General features: G+C 52.9%; 1 protein-coding gene across 1 annotated transcript in view; it reads left to right on the top strand.

Annotated features, from left to right (window-relative positions):
- Positions 1 to 20,603, top strand: part of Myh9 (myosin heavy chain 9) — an 80,132-nt gene that overhangs the window by 42,268 nt on the left and 17,261 nt on the right. Inside the window, exons 4-18 of the mRNA XM_021182804.3 lie at positions 1,615 to 1,642; positions 2,457 to 2,550; positions 6,364 to 6,456; positions 6,942 to 7,005; positions 7,577 to 7,675; positions 7,879 to 8,022; positions 8,777 to 8,872; positions 9,696 to 9,814; positions 11,081 to 11,233; positions 12,083 to 12,256; positions 13,476 to 13,649; positions 15,260 to 15,374; positions 17,162 to 17,355; positions 17,445 to 17,566; positions 18,612 to 18,681. Of these exons, the coding sequence (XP_021038463.1) occupies positions 1,615 to 1,642; positions 2,457 to 2,550; positions 6,364 to 6,456; positions 6,942 to 7,005; positions 7,577 to 7,675; positions 7,879 to 8,022; positions 8,777 to 8,872; positions 9,696 to 9,814; positions 11,081 to 11,233; positions 12,083 to 12,256; positions 13,476 to 13,649; positions 15,260 to 15,374; positions 17,162 to 17,355; positions 17,445 to 17,566; positions 18,612 to 18,681 (1,739 nt within the window). The remainder of the gene's footprint in view (positions 1 to 1,614; positions 1,643 to 2,456; positions 2,551 to 6,363; positions 6,457 to 6,941; positions 7,006 to 7,576; positions 7,676 to 7,878; positions 8,023 to 8,776; positions 8,873 to 9,695; positions 9,815 to 11,080; positions 11,234 to 12,082; positions 12,257 to 13,475; positions 13,650 to 15,259; positions 15,375 to 17,161; positions 17,356 to 17,444; positions 17,567 to 18,611; positions 18,682 to 20,603) is intronic.

Consider the following 20,603-nt stretch of genomic DNA (forward strand, 5'->3'; position numbering starts at 1 on the left):
CCACTCCAGCTCAGTCCTTGTCTGGCAGCCTTGACGAATGCGTTTTGGGGAGTGGGGGGACAGGGTGAGGGGAAGGAAGGTTGAGTGCCCCCTTCTTGACTTCTGTCTGAGTAGTTCTCGGGGAGGTGGGGTGGTATTGGTGTGAGTGGGATGATGGGGCTCCCATTCCAAGATGGTTTCCTTTTTTCTTGTTTTTTTGGTTTTGGTTTGTCAGCTTTATGGTTCACCCTGCCTGGCCTTAGTCCACAGCAAATGGTTCTGCTGCGGCTCCCAAGTGGCTGGCTTGGTGGCTATTTCTTGGGAGATTAGAATGAAGGCTGCAGCTGGGGGCAGAGGCAGCTGCTGCCTGTGTGGGGAGTAAGGCTACCTGTTCCTGCTTCCTGCATGAGTCCTGATAGAATAGGGATGGCTGTGTGTCCTCAGCACTGTGTAGAAAGCTCACCTACAGGAGGGCGGGTGATCTGCCTGGTCAGTCTGCCATTGGACGACTAAGTCTATGTCCCAAGGCCTTGCACACAGAAAGCTATGAGTCATTCACCCTTGTCACATGGGGTCCTGAGCCTGTGAGAGAGCCAGGAGTGCCAGCATGATGGCCAGCGGCCACCAGTGCCCCTGACCGGTTCTCCTGCTCCCTCATCTCCTCCTTGGGCCACTGCTGCTCTGTCATCGAGATGACAGTGGCCTCCTAGTTTACTGTACTCACAGGGTCAGCACCAGGTCTGTTTTGTGTGTTATATTTATCAAAATAATCATGAAGTAGGGTGGATAGCCAGTGTATGCTGTGCTGTGAAGCGCCACCATCAGGTACCTCGCTGCGGTTCTAATGTTACTAAACGGCCGGGGGCTGGGTTCAACTGCTTTAATTAACTGTACGGTTTGAGGTCGGCGTATTTCCTGGAGCTTGACCATCTTAGCTTAGCTTTCAGAGTGCAGGGAACTGTGGTTGTCCCTCCATGCAAAGAAGAACATTCCTATTCTTGCTGGATTTGTGAAGCTAGGGTGGCTGTTGGAAGTTCCCGCCACTGGTGCAGAGAGCAGGCTGTCCCAGGTGCATGCTAGAAGCTGCCATTCCTCCCTGGCTCCCTCTGTCCTGTCATCACTGTGCCTTACATGAGCCAAGCACCATGTATGTGGATTCACATGTGTCCCTTTACACGTGCTACCTCACAACATAGAGGAGTGCATGGGGCTCAGAGAAGGCCACCATCTCTGGTCTTAGACTCTGTGAGGCAGTGGCCCACGCTGGGACTGTCCCATTGCAAGCTAGGCCTGCCATGCTGCCTGCTCTGATTTCTGGCCCCTTAAACAGTATTCCTTGCGTAAATGTGGGCAGTGTTGCAGGTTCCTGCCATGGACATTTTTTCCTGATATTCACGGGACCGAGTGGGCAGGGCAGGGGTGTGCAGCCAGAGCTGGGGGCAGGCAGCTGCCTGGGGCTCTGCCATTGTAGGTGTCCCTCATCTGAGGCTATCCACAGTCAGCCCAGGTTGGAGGCCTGGGAGGGTCCTTTCAGAGAAGCATTTAAGTCTTTGTTTCTTATCTTGGCAACTTGGATGGGAAGGGAGCGGTGTTTTCCTTCTTATCCAAGGTAACCTGGTATCCTCTTTGTTGCAGACCGGGAAGATCAGTCCATCCTGTGCACGTAAGTGTTTCTGAGAGGGAGAGGGAGGGAGTATGTGTGTGTGTGTGTGTGTGTGTGTGTGTGCGCGCGCGTGTGCGTGTGTGTGTGTGTGTGTGTGTGTAGTGGTAGTGTTTATTGCTCTGATGATTTTATTTGTGGTGCTGGGGATTGAACTCATTCATCCCTGCTCTTATTCCTGTCAAAAGCAGGTTGATAAGCTCATTCCTAGTTCAGGCCCCTCCCCTCCCTGAGACAGGACTCAGGGCTATGCCCGGTGGTCTCAGGGAGCTTTGTGTCACAACCAAGGCCTTTGTCAGCCCTCCTCAAGTACTGAAGTGTGGGTGGGTGTGTGTGACAGCAGAGGAGCACCACAGGCTCCAGCATGAGCCACCAGTAGGCTTTCCCAGACCCCAGCACGCCTTCCCACTCTGATTTGGTCTGATATGGCTACTTTCCATCTCACTAAGGAGGTGGGAGTTCATGGAGCAGAAATTGCCTCCCAGGGATGTTTCAAGGGAGCACATATAAGTGTCTTTGGCTCCCAGGTCAACTGCTGCCTCCTTGACGGCTAAACAGTTGGGTCTGGAGGTTGCCAAGTGACCAGGGTGGGCAGTGGGTATGAGTCAATTGACTTTTGTTTGGCTCTGGTGGGCCATGGGAAACAGACTGAGAGAAGATTCCCGAGCATCACATTCGGTCTGTTGTTCCTTTCTCTTCATGTTGGCTCCCTCATGGGTACCCACGGAAGGGCAGAGCGGTAGACAGTGCTGCTGTGTGGGGTGGATGGTGAGGATACAATCACATCTCAGTGAGGGCTCCTTCCCTCTGTTGGCAGGGGGGAGTCTGGAGCAGGGAAGACAGAGAACACCAAGAAAGTCATCCAGTACCTGGCACATGTGGCCTCCTCACACAAGAGCAAGAAGGACCAGGTGAGTGGCTGGCGCCTTGTCGGGCCTGGGGAAGGGCAGTGAAGGAGGGAGGCCTCATCTTTAAAGGATGCTCTTGGGAACACGCAGAGGCTCCCTGCTTCCCTAGGTGGCAGCTTAGTTAGGGTCTTGGGAGTGGCTGGGTAGCAGCAGGTCCCCAGCCTCTGAATTCTCCAAGTTGCTATGAAAACTGGGGCCATCTCAGGGTTTACACAGCAGAATGCTTGCCATGGCAGCTAATGGCTGCATGCAGAGCCAACATGCTTGCCATGGCAGCTAATGGCTGCATGCAGAGCCAGCCCAAGCCGTGGCTCTCAAGGCGATGGAGGCCAGAAGGACTTGGGTTGACCTGCCTTCGATCCCAGTATCCTTGTTCTGTTGTGTGAGCCAATGCCTCTGGGTGGACAGTCCCCTCACTGAGAAAGCACAGTTGGAAAGTCATCTTACTTCCTTTTTTCCCTCTTCCCTTGGTGGATTGTGGTGGAACTCCAGTGCCCTGGCTAGGTGAGATGCACGTTTTACTGCACGTTTGCACCAGGAATGCGTGTTCTGCCATCGTGTGCCCTTGGACTCCGTACATTCTTCTGAGCAGCTTTTCACCCCACACCTTGTCACTCTCTGCAGCTAGACCTGTTCCTAGAGGCTCAGCTCACTGATGGTCTCGGGAGGAGGGCTGGGCGTGACGCACACGGCAGTTCCTGACTGGGTCAGCCTCATCACTTGGCTTTTCTCAGAGCTCCAGATCTGCCTGAATTCCAGTTAGGCCCTGTGCAGTTCTTATCTCCGCATGGTAGGATGTGCACCTGCCTTCCCAGAGCCCCACACGCTTGGCGGTGCACACCAGTCACAGATGACTGGCCCCTCGTCTCCTGGCACAAGCTGGGAGAGATGCCAGGAGAGATGCCGGGAGGTCCCAATTGGAGTCTCCTTGGTTGCCCTGAGAAATCTAAGTGCCAGTGATGTCACCCCAAGGCCATTGGGGTGCTCTGCTGACCTCACTGGCTTCACTGTACTGGTGTCCTATGCACTGTGTTCACTAGTAAGTGGGGTGTGTCTGCATGCATAGCCGGGGTGCCGCTGCACGACACCCATGTACCGTCTTTTGGAACCAGGCCAGAAACAACTTCTTACACGCCAAGCTTCTTGGGACTTTCTGAAACTTTTTCCATGGGGTGTTAGGAATTATATTTAGAAACTAATAAAGTTTCTTTTCTCTCTCCACCCACTACTTTCCCCCCCCCCCCATTTTCCATTCTTCATAGGAGACCTGTTTTAAAAACAGCGCTGTGAGGTTAGAAGGTCTCTGGCTGTGGTTTTCTGTCTCTGAATTTGGAGTAAAATCTATTTCCCAGCTATTTGTTGAATGCTTGGTATGTGACTGGTTTTTAGGAGGGTGCTGCTGGAGTCTCTGTCCCGGAGGACAAGAGACAAGACCCTAGTTAGAGAGCAGTAAAATGGCCCTGTGTGTCTCATGTCTGGGTTCCAACTTTAGAGGGAAGGCAGGCCTCCGGCATACAAATAACTGGGGTCTGTAGGGTGATGTGGGTAGAAAGTTGTGAAGACATCCCGTGGTGGGCGCTCTGTGCCCGGCTCCTCCTCCAGCTGGAGCGACTGGCTGGTTGCCCCCGCTGTGCAGTCACTGCGAAGGCCACTGGCCAGTGGAGTTGTCTGCCATGCCTGAAGCTGTACTGTGACTTTCCATCCTTGACCTGCTTGCAGTGGGAGAACAACATTTCTGGGAGAGAGCACTCTTACTTGCAGTGGCTGAGTTAACCGCCCACACCTGCAGACCAAGCCCACCAGACATTTTATGCAGCCTTGGCTAGGTCTGTGGGTTTTCAGAGCTGAGCTTACTTAAGAGGACAGGCAGGGTGGACTTGTGTAGTCTGAGCAGCCATCCTGTCTCCCTCAGGTTTTTTTTTTTTTTTAAATGTACTAATGGAGCCCCCCCCCCCCCCCCGCTGAAATTAACCCCCACCCCAACCCCAGGAAAGTTTTTTAGAAACTGGACTAGCAGTTTGAAATGTAGGATCATACAGCAGCACATTTCCCATTGTGCACATCTGATTCACAGAGTCTCTCCTGTGCCTAGTTGGATGTCTGTGAGGCAAGCTCTCACCGTCAGCGGCGGGGAGTGGGCTCTAACTGCTCCCGCTTGGCCCAGTGATCCATCTCTCCGTAGCAGCTGCGTGTGCGTTCACACAGGAAGCCTGAGCTCGGCCTCTAAGTCAGGCAGGCAGAGGCTCGCTCTGAGGAAACAGGAGTGGCCCTGCCATCCTGGCAGCCTGGCCTATGCTTTGCTAGGAGTGTCATTGGGCAGTGAGCAGCTTCTATCCAAGTCTGGCTATGTGGGTCGCCTGTGGGCTGATCCCGGTCTGCTCAAGGCTTATGGGAGGGGGGATCCTGGCACTTGGTGACTACTGGTTCCAAGTGCGCATGCAGAGCCATCACTGAGGGCATGGCTATCCTTATCCTGTGGCCATCTTTGCCCTATGGCCTGGCCTCACTGACCCTTTTCTCAGGAGTAGAGTGACCTCTCCACTTACCTTACTGGACCATGGAAGTTTCTGCAGAAGTGGGGAGCCCTGGCTGAGGTGGCAGGGTGAGGAGACTTAACCTGGCTCATTTCTGAATTCTGGTGGACTCCAGAACCTTGCTGGTGCCTTGTAGACATGCGGTCTGCGGCAGGTGGGCTGGAAGGCAGGTGGTCTGTCTGCGGCAGGTGGGCTGGAAGGCAGGTGGTCTGTCTGCGGCAGGTGGGCTGGAAGGCAGGTGGTCTGTCTGCGGCAGGTGGGCTGGAAGGCAGGTGGTCTGTCTGCGGCAGGTGGGCTGGAAGGCAGGTGGTCTGTCTGCGGCAGGCGGGCTGGAAGGCAGGTGGTCTGTCTGCGGCAGGCGGGCTGGAAGGCAGGTGTGGTGTTGCTGACTCTTGGGAGAGCTGTTGCCACTGCTTCCAGGTTGCCTTTCATTGCTCTCAGGTGGCTGCTGTTTCCATAAAGCCCTGGCCACTCTCCAGCCCTGCTGATAAATGTCAACCCCGCTTGGTGGGAGCCAAGCACTTTCCCCTCCAGAGTTCTTACTGTCACAAAGAAAGGGTCCTAGGTCCTCAGCCAGTTTTGACCATTGTTGATCGATGCTTGCAGAATTGATATGGTGGCCAGTGGCCAGGGCAGGGGTATCAAAGTGATTGGCAGTGGTTAGGGAGAAGACTTGAGTTTGCTGATTCATGGCTCAGTGATCTTGAACAGATTGTCCCTCCTTCCCCAACCTCAGTTCCTGAGTCTGTGAAACAGGGCAGCTGTCTGTCTATGTAAGCACCATGGGTCCAGGAACAAAACGTACAAGGGTTTCTTCTGGCGCCCAACAAACAACAGAATTGTACAGATAGGATTTGTGAAAATTATTGATAAATATCTGGGGCTTCACCGATCCCTCATTTAGATGTCAGGGAAGGTTTGGAGGCAGGAGCCCGTAGGGACAGTTCCACTGACTCTGTCTGGATGGGATAACTTGTATCTTTTGTGGACCTGATGACTGTCCTTGTATGCAAAGGAAAATTGTGGGGGTTAGATACACAAAGGGACAGAAGGCCAGCGGGGCATAGGACTGTCTCAGAGACAGGTTGTTTTAATCTTCCCACTCTCGACACTCTTTCCCAGAGCCGATAGCCTCCTGACTTCCTCGAAGGTTAGTTTCTGATCAGCCTGTGTGCAAAGGCACAGCAGAAGGAGGAGGGCAGGGTGGCAGCTCCCAGGCCCCTCCCTCAGGCTTAGCCCACGCTGCTCCCTGGCCTCTCTGAGACTCTGGGTTCCTCCACAGGGGGAGTTGGAGCGGCAGCTGCTACAGGCCAACCCTATCCTAGAGGCCTTTGGAAACGCCAAGACGGTGAAGAATGACAACTCCTCTCGATTCGTGAGTACCAGCTGGTGGCACCCTGCTCTCGGGAGACAGGGCGCTGGGCACCTATCTTGGCACTATGGCTTCCCACCTGGTGCTTTTACCCCAAACAAAGACTTGAGGTTTTGTTCATTTCTCCAGTTGGTGTTCAAGTTCCTGTTAGCATGGCCCTGCCCCTCCCCCTCTTAGTTAGAATGACCACAGCCTTAGAATGATCACAGAAGATGGGACAAGCCAGTGAAGGAACATTGTCTGTGCCCTGTCATACCAGCGGCCAGTGGGTTCCCAGGGTCAGGTCACATGGGAGGGAGAACTGCCCAAGACAGGCAGGAGCCCACCCCAGGCTGGGCACATTGATCAGCCTAGTACCTATGTTGGCTCAGCTTTTAAAACACAGAGCTTCTGGTCTTCCTCAGACTCTGGGTACAGGAACCGGGCTGGGTGGGACCCCTTGTTCCCTCTCTCTGAGATTTATGTCCTCTGTATTTGTCTCTCCTCAGGGTAAATTCATTCGTATCAACTTTGATGTCAATGGCTACATTGTTGGTGCCAACATTGAGACTTGTATCCTTATGGCTGATGGAATCAAGAGATGGGACATTGTGGGAAGTGGCAGCCCTTATAGAAGACAGGTTGCTTCCTGATTTCAGCACCCCTCTCTTGGGCCTTACTGTCTTAGCACTTGTGTGGCATTGGGACAAGATCAAGAACAGCTGGCTCATGGAGGAGCTGACTAGAAATGTGACCTGGGGCTCGGAGGAGAGGTCCTTGGATCAGGAGGGAACTCCCGGAACTCGGAACTCGACAGTGGGGCCCTTGCGTGGTAGCCCCATGGTGGCTGCTGTTCTGTGTCTCTCTTGTATCAGCCTGTGGCCTTTGTGGAATGTCTCCACAGTACTGTCATTCAGCAGAACCTCTTTAAGCAGACGTGGCCCACCCAGTGTGAGCTGCACGCTTAGTCCAGCAGTCTCTCTGAAGGCTGGAGGCAAGGTGGTTGGCTTTGCCCTGCTTTGCCGGTCTCTGTCTCTCTTCCTTCCTGCTGACATTCAGTTCTTTTTGATGGAGATGGGAGTAAGGCAGGGGGTTGCCTTCCCTCCAGCGCAGCATGTCGTGTCACTCTTTAACCTACCCAAAGATCTTCTGGAGAAATCTCGTGCTATCCGCCAAGCCAAAGAGGAGCGGACCTTCCACATCTTCTACTACCTGCTGTCTGGGGCCGGAGAACACCTGAAGAGTGAGTCGGGGGGCCCCCGCTGGGAGGAGAAGAGAAGCGGGGCACAGGCAGCGCTTCAGCCTCAGAGCTTTGATGCTCTGAGTTACGTAATTGCTAGCTGTATCTGCTGAGTCAGCAGAGAGCGGTCCTGGGCATCACATCACAGCATGCCTGGAGCCTGTGAGTCTCATACCTCACTGACCATGCCTTTCCTCTTCTCACAGCTGATCTCCTGTTGGAGCCATACAACAAATACCGCTTCCTGTCCAACGGGCACGTCACCATCCCTGGGCAGCAGGACAAGGACATGTTCCAGGAGACAATGGAGGCCATGAGAATTATGGGCATCCCAGAGGATGAGCAGATGGGTAAGGCCAGGCCTTCCTGTGGCAGAGGTGCTGAGAGTAGCTGGCTTGCTCCTGGACAACTTGAGGCAGATGAGGGGCCTGTAGAAAACTTCCTGTGTTGGCTTTGGGGTTGGGGGGTCCCCATGAAATGGAAGGAAGTCTTTAACTAATAGGCCTGAGGGTGTTTGTTCCTGCTGACAGCACAGGCAAGTAAAGGAAACAGAGTCATGAGTCTATGAGAGCGGGAGAGGCTGGCGGGCTAGAGATGCTCTGCTCAGTGGCAGACACTATTTAACAGAGGGAGGAGTATAACTGTCCTAATAAAACGGTATTTGTAAAAGCAGGCAATGGGCTTTGAGCCACAAGCATGTCCTTACTGTAGGCTTAGAAAGACTGAACATGGGCCGCTGATCCTAGCCCTTGGGAGGCAGAAACAGGTTGGATCTCTGAGTTTGAGGCCAGCCGGGTGTACAGATCGCGTTCCATGACAGCCAGAACAGCCTTTCCTCAAAAAAGAAAAAAGAAAAGAAAAAGAAAGGTTAACATATTATCAGACCTGTGTCTGACTAGCACTGTCAAGCAGAGGTCTATGAGAGACAGACCATCTGGAGCAGTGGTGAGCCCCCAAGGCTGGTAGCCTCCACTCTGTGAGATACGGCCTGATATTCTGACCCCCGGGAAGTGCAGTACCCACACTTAGCGGAGGATCTCTTTTGGACTGGCTACCCATAACCAACCTCTGTCCACTCTGGCCCATCTTTCCTAAACACCAAAGGCTTGCTGCGGGTCATCTCTGGGGTCCTTCAGCTTGGCAACATTGCCTTCAAGAAGGAACGGAACACTGACCAGGCGTCCATGCCAGACAACACAGGTAACACCATGCTCTCGTCTGAACTGAGGGTGTGCTCAGGAGAAAATCAGCCGAAATGCCAAACCCCCCCTTTCTTCCTTACTCTGTCTGTGTTTGTGGGTGTGTGGCCCGCCAGTTTTGTTTTTAGGTTTCTGGGCTTTTCTTGAGTTGGATTTTAGCCATGTTGCTCAGGCTGGCTGTGAGCTTGAGGTATTCTGCAGTCACCTGTCCTAGTAGCTAGGATTATAGCTGTGCACTACTGTGCCCCCCTCCATCTGTATCCTTAGAACAAATGTAGATTACACACAGTAAGCATCTGCACCAGTGAGCTAAGGGGACCGAGGGGTCTTCTTTCCTGGCCTGAGTTTTGCTCACTTGTTTCTGAAGTCAAACCACTTGTTCTGGTGCTAAAAGCCATTTCTGCTCGAGGGACAAAGTAACCTGAGCTTCATCCTTGCAGTGGTCAGGATGTGACACCATGTAACTCCCTTCTCTCAGCCACTACTGTTTCCTGTTTGTCTGAGTCTTACAGCATTGTCTTCACTTGCAGTTTCTTAAAAACATTCAGCGTGGGTTGTACGTGGCTTTGTACTGGATACTTCCGTGGGACTACATACTGCTGGGCCTCGGGTGGGCCTGTCCTCTTGAAGGCCTGGTTTTGGATAGAAACCTGCATTAACATTGGTTGAAGCCTCTGGTCTCCTGCTGTGTGCGGAGGCCTACGCTGTGGCTAGCTTCAGTGGCTAGCTTCAGTTTGCCTTCGCATCTTTCTTCTCTGCACAGGCTACATGTGAGCTTAGTTAAACCATGTCTCACCCTTGCCTGATTTTTTTGAATTTGTTAGCTGCTCAAAAGGTGTCCCACCTCCTGGGGATCAATGTGACCGACTTCACCAGAGGCATCCTCACCCCGCGCATCAAGGTGGGCAGAGACTATGTGCAGAAGGCGCAGACTAAAGAGCAGGTATGTTGTTGTGTGTGTGTCTCTCTCTCTCTCTGTGTGTGTGTGTGTGTGTGTGTGTGTGTGTGTGTGTCACACGGCCTGGGCGTTTCCTGGGAAGATGTTCCTGCATCTGTGCGGTGTTGAGACTGTTTTGGGCTGCCTGCTGTGTGGGAATTGTTGACTAGCGCTCCTATCCAGAGCTCAGCCAAAGACCCAAGGCTGGGGGACACGCCCAGGCCCACCTTTGGCAAGTGCTGCCTTTAGGCTGCTAGGTGCTCAAGATGATGCTGCACTCTGCCTTGCTTAAAACGAGGCCTCACTGTTTCTGTGCCGTGGTTCCTGGTATCAGCAGTGGCCCCATCATCTTTGGAACTCAAGCCAAGTAGCTGTTTCTCTACCACCTGCTGCCTTGCTACAAAGTGCTGAGAGACAAGCAGGGTTTTTACCATCTGCCAAGCAAGTGCTCTTGTCATTCCTGGGCCTGCTGCCCTCGAAGGCCAGACTTCCTCCTCCTTTGGCTTTGTCCATGGCTCTGGTCATGGGGTTTTATGGGGCGCCAGTTCTTGGAAGATGGCGTGATGAAGGCTCTTCCTAAAGGATCCCACTGGATAGCTGGGAGCCTGTGGCTGCTTCTGATAAGGGCCATGGCAGAAAAGACAAGAATGTTGTTTTCAAAAGCCAGTGTTCCTAATTGCTGCCAACTGTTCATGTCCATAACAATTAACAAGAAAGTTTGATGCCCCCCCAACCCCAAGTAAAAAATGCTAAAAACACTTCAGAAAATACAACAAAGTCAGAACAAGCAGCAGTGTTTATTGTCTTACCCATGAGGATTATTACTTCCTGCAGACTCTTTTCCCCTTTAACTTAGTTTCAATCTGGCTTTTTATTATGGGGCTTTAGAAACATGAAAAGCAATAGAATGGCGCCCTTTTGTGCCTGTCCCGAGGAACCTGAGTAGATCTCCAGTCTTGGTCAGTCTTTCCCCTCCTTCTCATCTGTGTCATTTTGAAGCAAGCCTTGGGACGTTACCACTTTTATAAATACTTTATGCAACTGTTGTTTTAACAAAGGTCTTTGCAAATATCTGGGTCCACTGTGCTGTGGGGCATGGGGCATTCCAGCTGTTGTCATCGTACAGAACATCAGTGAGGATCTAGAATACCTTCCCCATCTTCCATGCCTAGGCTGTTTCTGGGGAAAGCTTCACAGTGAAGTCACTGGGGCAGAGGCACACGGTTTTCAGACTTTGTATCTAACCTTCATGTCCCCGGATGTCGTTCCTAGGCTGACTTTGCCATTGAGGCCTTGGCCAAGGCTACTTATGAACGGATGTTCCGCTGGCTGGTGCTTCGTATCAACAAAGCTCTGGACAAGACCAAGAGGCAGGGTGCCTCATTTATCGGAATCCTGGACATCGCTGGCTTCGAGATCTTTGATGTAAGCTGTGGCCTTCACACTCCCGGGCTTCCGCCTTGGCTTCTTGGTTGGCATCTCCTTGAGTCCCGAGTCTCTTTTGGTCAGGGTCCCGTAGCTGCTCACACTGGCAATCTTGTTTGCATCGGAACACTGTTGGTGTGCGTTAAATACCACAGGTGCATGCCCACGGCCAGCCGACAGGTTTAGAGGGGCTGGCCTTGGAGGTCAAGCTCCTGGAGATTTCATGGGCAGACACTGCCTGAGTGCTAGTTCTCCCAGCCAGAGTTTGCATTTTGAGGTCACACATTGTTCCTGTTCATGAAGGCTTTGAGATGCAGTAGGAAGAGCTGGTGAGAGCCTACATCTGCAGCTCACAGGAGGACCTCAGAGAACCCAGGAGCTCACTGAAGTGTTGTAACTTTTTCCCTTGTGGCTTGAGTATAGCGCGCTGCCACCGTGGTAGCAGCAGAGTCCCAGAGATCTGTTGCCGTCACTCTCATTCATCTGTGTGTCTTTGGAGAGGAAGCCCGCAGCTAATCCTTGTTCATGAGGAGCACAGATGTATTTCCATGTCCTGGTGCTTGATTAATGTAGTCAACGAAACACTTTCCTTGCTCAGCCACTTTGTTTAATCTCATAACACGATCCTGAGCAGGGCTTTGTCAGCCTGCTAGAGAGCACAGCTGTCCACAGAGGGCAGAGCCTCCCTGCTGTGGAGTAGGGCACAAGTATGGCAGATCTCTGGCTGCCCGCTGCCTCCAGGCAGTGCTTGGAGGTGTCACAGCGAACATTCCCTGCACTCGTCTTCCCTGTGGTCCTGGGCCCTTGCTTGGAAGGAGGGACCTCTCTGATGCCTTTTTCCTCCTGCAGCTGAACTCCTTCGAGCAACTGTGCATCAACTACACCAACGAGAAGCTGCAGCAGCTGTTCAACCACACCATGTTCATCCTGGAGCAGGAGGAGTACCAGCGGGAGGGCATCGAGTGGAACTTCATCGACTTCGGCCTGGACCTGCAGCCCTGCATCGACCTCATTGAGAAACCGGTAAGAGCCGCACTGGTCTGGCTGGCGCCTCGCTCCTCTCTGCAGTGCCTGCTCCACACCTGCAGTCCCGTGCTGGCTGCGGGTGTCTGGTCTTCTGCTGTCTAGAGAGCTCATAGCCCAAGCCCTTGTCAGAGTCGCCCTAATTGAATGGAGGCATGACTGGGGCCGGAACACTCTATTTTCCTTAGATCCAGCAGGTGCTGACCAGTTTGTCTTAAAAGAAACGGCATGCTTTTGTGAAGTAAGATTTCCCCTACCCCAACTGCTATAGCACAGCACTGTGCAGCCATTCACATAAAACCCAGCTTTAATCTGCTTGGAGCCAACACAGCCACACAGCATTTATTCCATGGCCTTGACTGTTGAGATGGCTGGGACTAGAAGAAGCCTTCCTCCTCCTTAAATCTGACCATATTTGTAGCTCTTGCCTGATGGAGTTTAAGGCACTCACTCGGTTTGGACTTTTGGGTTTGTGCACTGTATCGAAGCCTGACCTGTTTCCATCTCTGAGTCAGCTCCTGAGTGCAGTTGGATGATCTGGTTGTAGTACCCCAGACATTGATTCACATAGAAAGATTCTCCGAAGGCCCAGGAGAAAGTCTGACCACTTTGAAACACTGTCAGCGGCAGTGGGACATGGAACATGTACTTTGATGCTGACCTTTCAAGGTCTTGTTTTTGTTCTTTCCTTAATTGAATCTGTAGTTGTCAGGACCTTGTCTGGCTCCAAAGTGTCAGACTGAGCAACCATCTCTTAGAAGTTCAGTGTCCAGAAGACTATAGGGTCTCTGGGGCTCTCTCCTCTTCTCTTTTAGGCCTCCTGTCTCCACATTAAGCAGTGGTGTAGTCACAGTGTGAGGGCCAGGGCTTGGGGAGGGGGGCCTTTAGTTCAGAGACAGCAGCCTCTGAGCAACCTGGCACTAGACACTTCGGGGTGTGGCCGTGGAGCTGTGCATTTGTCAGTCTCACTGGCTTCACTAGTGACTGTCACTGCTGAAGACCCGCTACAGTGCATCGTCTCTCAGTGGAAGCCCAGACTCCAGAGGCGTCTTAAAACAGAATTCTTAATGCAGGTCCTGATCTCAGTGACAGTTTTTCCCTTTTGGAGAATGCCCATCCTCTGTGTGAGAATTCTGAGGATTCTCGTACCTGGATCCTCCAGTGGGCGGGCGTAGCTCCGTACCCTGCTCACCCTGTGCCCTTGCTGCCCTTCCTCCAGGCGGGTCCCCCGGGCATCCTGGCCCTGCTAGATGAGGAGTGCTGGTTTCCTAAGGCCACTGACAAGAGCTTCGTGGAGAAGGTGGTGCAGGAGCAGGGCACCCACCCCAAGTTCCAGAAGCCCAAGCAACTGAAGGACAAGGCTGATTTCTGCATTATCCACTATGCCGGCAAGGTGAGGTGGCCAGAGAAGGGTGGAGGTGTGGCCCAGGCAGAGGTGATAATGTGTGGTAGAGTAGCAAGGCTGCACCCGGCTTTCAGAGCCCCTTCCCCAGGCCTAGCTCTGGTGTTAGAAGCTTGAAGAATATGGTTGGGTGTCAGGGCTGTGGTGTCATGTGTTTTAGGGGTGGAGGGGCTGGAATCTGGAGCTGAAACGAGACCCTGATACTTAGGAACTGAGTGACTTTGAGCTTCTGTCTCCCGACCTGGGAGCAGAGACGAAGTGAGCTCCTGTACGCCAGTTCTCCAGGGTGAGGCGTCTTGGCTTTTAGCAGCCGATTCTCTTTATTGTGCCTGTGCTTCTGCAGTGTTGAGAGCACCCCAGGTTTCTCCCACAGAATTCCGACTGTCGCACCCTCCCACACTGTCTCCAGACATTGCCAGTCGTGTTCTATCACAGGGGGAAGGGAGCTGTCCCTGCTCTAGATAGCAGCTATTGTCGTGGGGCTACACAGCTGGTGTGTGGTAGAGCTGCGCTCAGCCCTTGGCTAGCATTCATCCGTGTGTGTGTGCTTCTGGAGCCTCAGCCTAACTTAGCCTATGCTAAGATGGGAGCTGCTCTCTGCTTGGCAGTCTCTGCTCTCCGCAGTCTTCAGTACTAGCTGGGGCGCACCATTTGGACTGTTGGCACCTCTTCAGTGGTGACCTGGAGCCTTTTCCATGCTCCCCTGGCCTGTGTTGTTTGGCCTCTTCTGTGAGGTCCGTGTGCTTCCTTAGGCTACTGAAGCAACTCTCTTAAAATGCCCCAGAAAAATACAGTAAAACCAAAGCACTGTTTACACAGCTGCCCTCGGAAGGCTTCCTGGCCTTCGGTCTCTCCCGCCTCCCAGCAGTGCCCAGTCACCAGCACAGAAGCTCACAGGACGCTGCTATTGCATGGTGCATCCCATGGAAGGTGGGGCACTGCCTGCCACCCAGGGTCTGACCAATGAAAATAGCTGTGCCGCGTCTGTTTCCTAGGGCGTGGGAGGTGGGGGGCGGAGTGCTCAGCATCTTATAGCATGTGTGTGCTGATCTTAGGACAAAGGAAGCTCCATCCTGTTCCTCAGAGGCAGCCGCTGCCCTGTGGACTAGAGGGAGGGAGGCCAAGGTGCCCGCTGCTCTGCCTGTATGGCTCTGGGATCCTCTACAATGGAAGTAGGACTTGTGTTGTTGAGAATGTACTTGGAAAGGTTAGAGCAATGCATGCAGTTACAGGAAACGTGGGTGTTTCCGAAAAGACAAGAGAAAGCAGAAATAATGTTAGTTAACAGGAGTGTAGTCTGTGGTGGACATCAAAAGGACTTTTGCTTGTGTTCTTACTACTTTAAAGACAACAGCATTCTGTGGCTAGCTGTGACATCATTCCCTCAGCCGTACCATGTCAGCTTGTGTTGTTGTTAATGGCCGGCTTCCATTTGCAGCCCCTCTGAGAGTGTCTTGTTGCCTCTGTCCCTTGTCACTTGCTTCTCGGGGATGGCTGTACCAGGTCAGAGGTTGTTCATACCAGGGCTCTCCATGTCCCTTTAGCAGTTTTGAGAGTCTGTGTCCCCAGAGCAACTCATGGCCGGTCTCTGCCTCTTGCAGGTGGACTATAAAGCCGACGAGTGGCTGATGAAGAACATGGACCCCTTGAATGACAACATCGCCACACTGCTTCACCAGTCCTCAGACAAGTTTGTCTCTGAGCTGTGGAAGGATGGTACGCCTGCCCTTTGCCCTCCAGCCCTGCCTCACACTGGGCCTGTCCTCCTCCCAGTCTACACAGGACCCAGCCACCATACAAAGGACCATGACATTGGTCAGGTGTCTTTTGTCCTTTGTGACGCTCACAAGGAAGATCTGTCTGAATTGAAAGGGACAGTTTGCCCCAAGTGGCACCCTAGGCATCTCCTCCCGGCCAGAGGCTCCCCAGGCTTTGCTGGCTCTCTGGCCAGGTGGCCAGGCCCCTTCCGCAGGTAGCCCCAGCCATAACCATGCGGGCCTGCAGCCCCCAAGCGTCCCTGCACTTCTGCCTCTCCTCCTCAGGAGGCTGGTTGCCTTGAAGCTGTTCTTTTTCTGCCTCTCATTTTCCCCTCTCCTCCGCCTGGGTCTTGCTTTAACCTCTCTGTTGCAGAGATGCAGAGCACTCAGAGAGCCTATTTCTATCGCCGCTTTCCCATTCTCCACCTAGAATCAGGTGACTGGCTGCCTGCCTGCCTGTACTGGGGTCTCGTGTGTGGCGTGGCGTACCCAGGGCTGTGCAAGTCTTGCACGTGTCTGTCTTACTTTCCTCACCCATGACTCCTGCCTCTGTGCCTGTTCCCTGTACTACCCGGGGTTCTTGTCCTCAGTATGTCTGGCAGAGGCCTCCACTAGAAAGCTTCCTTAGAGCTCCCCCTAGAGGCTGCGTCTTCTGCTTGCACAGCTGTGTGTCTTGCCCGAGGTTCAGGTGCAGTGTGTGCTGCTTTGTATCTAGCTGAAGGGCAGCGTGTGGTCCTTCAACAGTTAATCTCCAGAGAGCACTAGCCGTGTAGGTCAGCAGCAGGAGACATACAGGGACCAGTCGCCATGGACCCAAGTGCTTCCTCCAGCCACTCACCCCCAGGCTTAGGAGGCCACTCTATGTAACTGGCCCCATGGCAGGGTACTGAAGTCAGAGCTGCCTTCAGACTTAATACCAGCCCTTGCTCTAAGCTGATACCAGCGGCTGGTGCTTGGATTGGGTTGACTTGCTTTTGTTGTTACCTTGGAGAAACTGTTCACTTCACTGCTGCAGGGTGTGGACTATACAGATAAGAGCCATGCCTTGTAGGCTTGGTCTAGAAGATAAAGACCGATGGGCAGCAGCCACGTACCATGTAATACTGTGAAATGTTCCAGGAAGACCCTTAGGAATACTTTGGGCAGCTTGGGTTTTCAGAATTGTTTCTAGCGCTCCCATGGACTGCCCCAGTACCTGCTTTAGAGGTTTCTGCTGGGGGAGGACCTACATAATGAGTCCTCTGATCCCGTCTATGATGGCAGAGCCTATCTGGACATCCCATTGCTTGGCTCCTAGGCCAGTGCTTTTAAGAAAAGGTCACTGGGAACTCAGATACTATTTTTTTTTTTTTTAAACCTAGAACCACAGGAATCTATATGTGCTAAGCCAGGTTTTAAGGCAGAGCCGAGCTCAGGGAAACCTCCCAGTTCCAAACACATTTCCAACTTCTTTGGTTCACCTTGTGGCATTAGCCCTGGAGGGGCTTTCCAGGCTGGCTAGGGTGGGGACATGAGCACATCTGCCTTGACAATGCACTAGAGATGTGCTTCTGTGCTTTGCTGTCGTCCCCCTTGCCTCCTCCCTAGGTCAGATCTGTTTTATCCAGGGACCCTTGTACGTCTCAGCTCAGGGCAGAAGGGCAGGAGCTCCATATAGACTCTCCTCTTTGTCTTGATGTGTGTCTCTCTTGTGCCCCTGACCCTTCAGTGTGGCAGTGGCACTCACAAGCTATATGTTCTTCACAGTGGATCGGATCATTGGCTTGGACCAAGTGGCTGGAATGTCTGAGACAGCACTACCCGGTGCCTTCAAGACCCGGAAGGGCATGTTCCGTACCGTCGGACAGCTGTACAAGGAGCAGCTGGCCAAGCTCATGGCCACGCTGAGGAATACCAACCCCAACTTCGTGCGCTGCATCATTCCAAACCATGAGAAGAAGGTGCGGATGCTTGGCTGCACCCCTGGCAGCAGGGCTCCTTAGCTCCTGGGTACCACAGTGAGACTGTCTCCATGTGCTTTCCTCTCCAGGCCGGCAAACTGGACCCACACTTGGTGCTGGACCAGCTGCGCTGCAATGGCGTCCTTGAGGGCATCCGAATCTGCCGCCAGGGCTTTCCCAACAGAGTGGTCTTCCAGGAGTTCCGGCAGAGGTGAGCTGGCCTAGGCCTTTAGCCCAAGCTACATGTGGAGTAAGCTTCGGGTGGCCTGTTTCCTGAAGGGACCTTCAGCCAGGGCTGTGTTCACATGTATGACAAGCAGGGTCTCTGCACCCTTCCTCTGCCCTGTAGGGGATGGTTCTTAGTTCTGGTACCACTACTGTCTCACTGACTTTATCAAGGCAACTTAAAGAAGGAGAGGTTTATTTGGGGCTTATAGTTTCAGAGTAAGAATCACTGTCATGGTGGGAAGTGTGATGGCAGGCCTGTACTGGAGTTGGAAGCTGAGAGCTCACATCTCTAACTGTAACAGAAAGCAGAACAAACTCAAAATGGCACCAAGTCTTTAAGTTCTCAAAACCCATGTCCAGTGACACACTTCCTAAGCCTTCCAGACAGGGCCACCAAACGGGACCTTAAATTCAACTGCCTGAGGATCGATCCAACACAACCACTGGCATGAGGAGAGTTGCCCCATCTTGTCACTGGAAGGACAAGATTGTCATTGTGCGGGGTTTCATTTCGGGGGCTGATGACGGGCGGGTGCAAAGGGAGCCGCCAGATACATGGTTGCTGAGGGAACTTAGGGAGCAGGGTTGGCAGGTGCCGCAGCTTCCCGCTGTCTGTGCAGGGGCTCGTGCCTTGGGCTTAATCGTCTGTCTAGTTGCTGTTGAGTGCTGAATGCTGATGCTGCCATGGTGCTGCTGTCTATTCATGGCTGAAATGTGGTGTCCAGGGAACCTATGAGCATGCCTGTCCCTGGGTTCCAGATGAGGACTCTGTGCTTAGCAGGGAACAAACAGGCACAGCCTGCAGCTTACTCCTGTGTCTGAAGTGTGCCAGGTCCTCTCCAAGCTCACTCCCCTGTAGCCGTTTAGCCAAGAAAGGAGCAGGGTGTGACTGGGGTAGGAGTCTGTCTTTGGGAGACCCAGTGAGCAGTACTGCAACCCTGCTCAAGGGTGGCCTTGGGTTCTGATTAAGGTGTAGTCCATGCAGAAGTGAAGTGTGGATAGAGTGACCAGTGTCTCTCCTCCCCCAGGTATGAGATCCTCACCCCCAATTCCATCCCGAAGGGCTTCATGGATGGCAAGCAAGCGTGTGTGCTCATGGTGAGTCCTGCTGCAGCTCCCTGGGGTGGGCACCTTCGCGTGGCCAGTGGTCATTTGGACCTGCAGATGCCTGTGCTGTGTGGTCTCTGCTTGTGCTTAGGTTCTGGTTTTCCTTAGCGCCCTGAGAGGCTGCCCTCAAAGATATCGGGTAGTCAGGGATATGTTGGAACCAGGACAAACCCCAAGGACTGGGACAAAGGAGATGGACTCTGACAGGAGCTGCTCTGGTCTATTGGGGAGCAATCCCAATGCTTTCTTGACCTTTTTCCTTTGGCCGTGTACTCAGTGCGTCTATAGGCAGCTAGCTCACAGCCAGGGCTGAGTGGTCCAGGGGCCGACCCAACATTTGTACTTTCCTTGCCTATACCCTTCGCCCTGGCTTGATGAGCAGTGCACAGTCTGGGTTTTGGTCTAATCAGCAATGGTCCCAGTGCACTGTAGCCACACTCGGGGACTCAGTCCCACCCTGGGCCCTTTCCTGTGTTTCTTATGCATCTTTTTATTCCCGGCCTGGCCTCTTTGAGTAGCCACTGCTTGCTGTCTCAAGAGTCATGAAGGCAGGGCTGCTGATATGAAGAGTTGGAAGAAAAAAGACTCAATACTTACGTTCAATGGTTGGGAGATGGAGATGGGGAAGGTCGTGGGGCAGGGGGATGCTGTCTGCTGTCCAGATGCTCGTCAGCCAGGGTTGGGGGAAATTTCCCCTGCAGTCTGGATTACCTCCTCTCCACAGACTTAGCCACTTTCTTGTGGGGTGGCCTATGTGCCTTTCACAGGGATCAGAATTCTCTCCCTGACTCTTCAGGAAAGATGGGTATGGCTATTCCTAGGTCTTGTCACATTGTAAGAGAGCTAGGGACAGGCAGGGGACAGGCCCATACCCATCCCTACTTTTCTGACTTTCCACCAGAACTTCTTGACAGACAGCAATTTAGGAACAAGTGTCTTCCAGAACCCATGTAGAATATTCATTGACAGTGCCTGTGGGCCCTTATTCTAAATCCCTCCCAGACAGACAGGCTGGCGCACATATCTGTCTGTGTTAGTTACTTTCTCATTGCTAGGACCATGTACTTGACAAAAGGCAACTTCAGGGAAGAGAGGGATCATTTTGACTCAAATTTTGAGGGTAGAGTCTATCATGATGGAGAAGAGGGTGTGGTTGGAAGACAGGGAGGCAGCTGATCCCATGGCGTCTTCACCGGGCAGGAGAAATGAGCGGCACTCAGCTGCTTTCTCCTTTTGCCCATTTTATTCAGTTCAGGACCCCAGTCTATAGGATGGTGGCACCTATCCCTCCTCAGGCAATCTCTGGAACCTTCTTAGCACAGGCACTCGAGACATGTCTCCTGGATGGTTTCTAAATCCAGTCAGTTGACAACGGAGAACACCCTGTGTGGGCTTTCCAAGGAGTGCAGCTGCTCTGGCTGGAGTTAACCACATTTGTCATGATGACTAAAACTTGCTTGGGGCTCACTGGGTGCTTGGGCCCTGTGTTGAGTGTTTCTGACATTCTCTTCGGAGGTGCCCATGGCCCTACTGGGAAATAGGCCCTGTTAATTTGCTTTGTGTCTGCTCTTCTTTTTAAAACTAAAGCATCACTGCCACATAGTTGACGGAAGTGGCCTCAAGAGAGGGATAAGCCAGGGTCTCCAGGAGGTGTTGGGTCCTGAGGCCCATGCAGGCCCTTACTTTAATTTTGATGCCAGTGAACTTGAGCTGCTTCCCAGTGGAGGAAGTCCTGGTGGAGCATTTATGGAGTATGACTCCAGGTGCAGAGGCAGGAAGTGGACAGGGTCTCTGAAGAGTCCCGTATTTCTTTGACAGTCTGCTTTGTCACCTTGCTCTGTGTTACGCCTACTCTCAGTGTCCCTGAGACCCAAGCCCTCTGGTCCAGGGGCAGAAGGCTCCCTCAGGAGGTG

This window comes from Mus caroli, unplaced genomic scaffold (assembly GCF_978045245.1).
Source record: "Mus caroli unplaced genomic scaffold, Mus_caroli_1 scaffold_16, whole genome shotgun sequence".
Taxonomy (NCBI): Eukaryota; Metazoa; Chordata; class Mammalia; order Rodentia; family Muridae; genus Mus; species Mus caroli.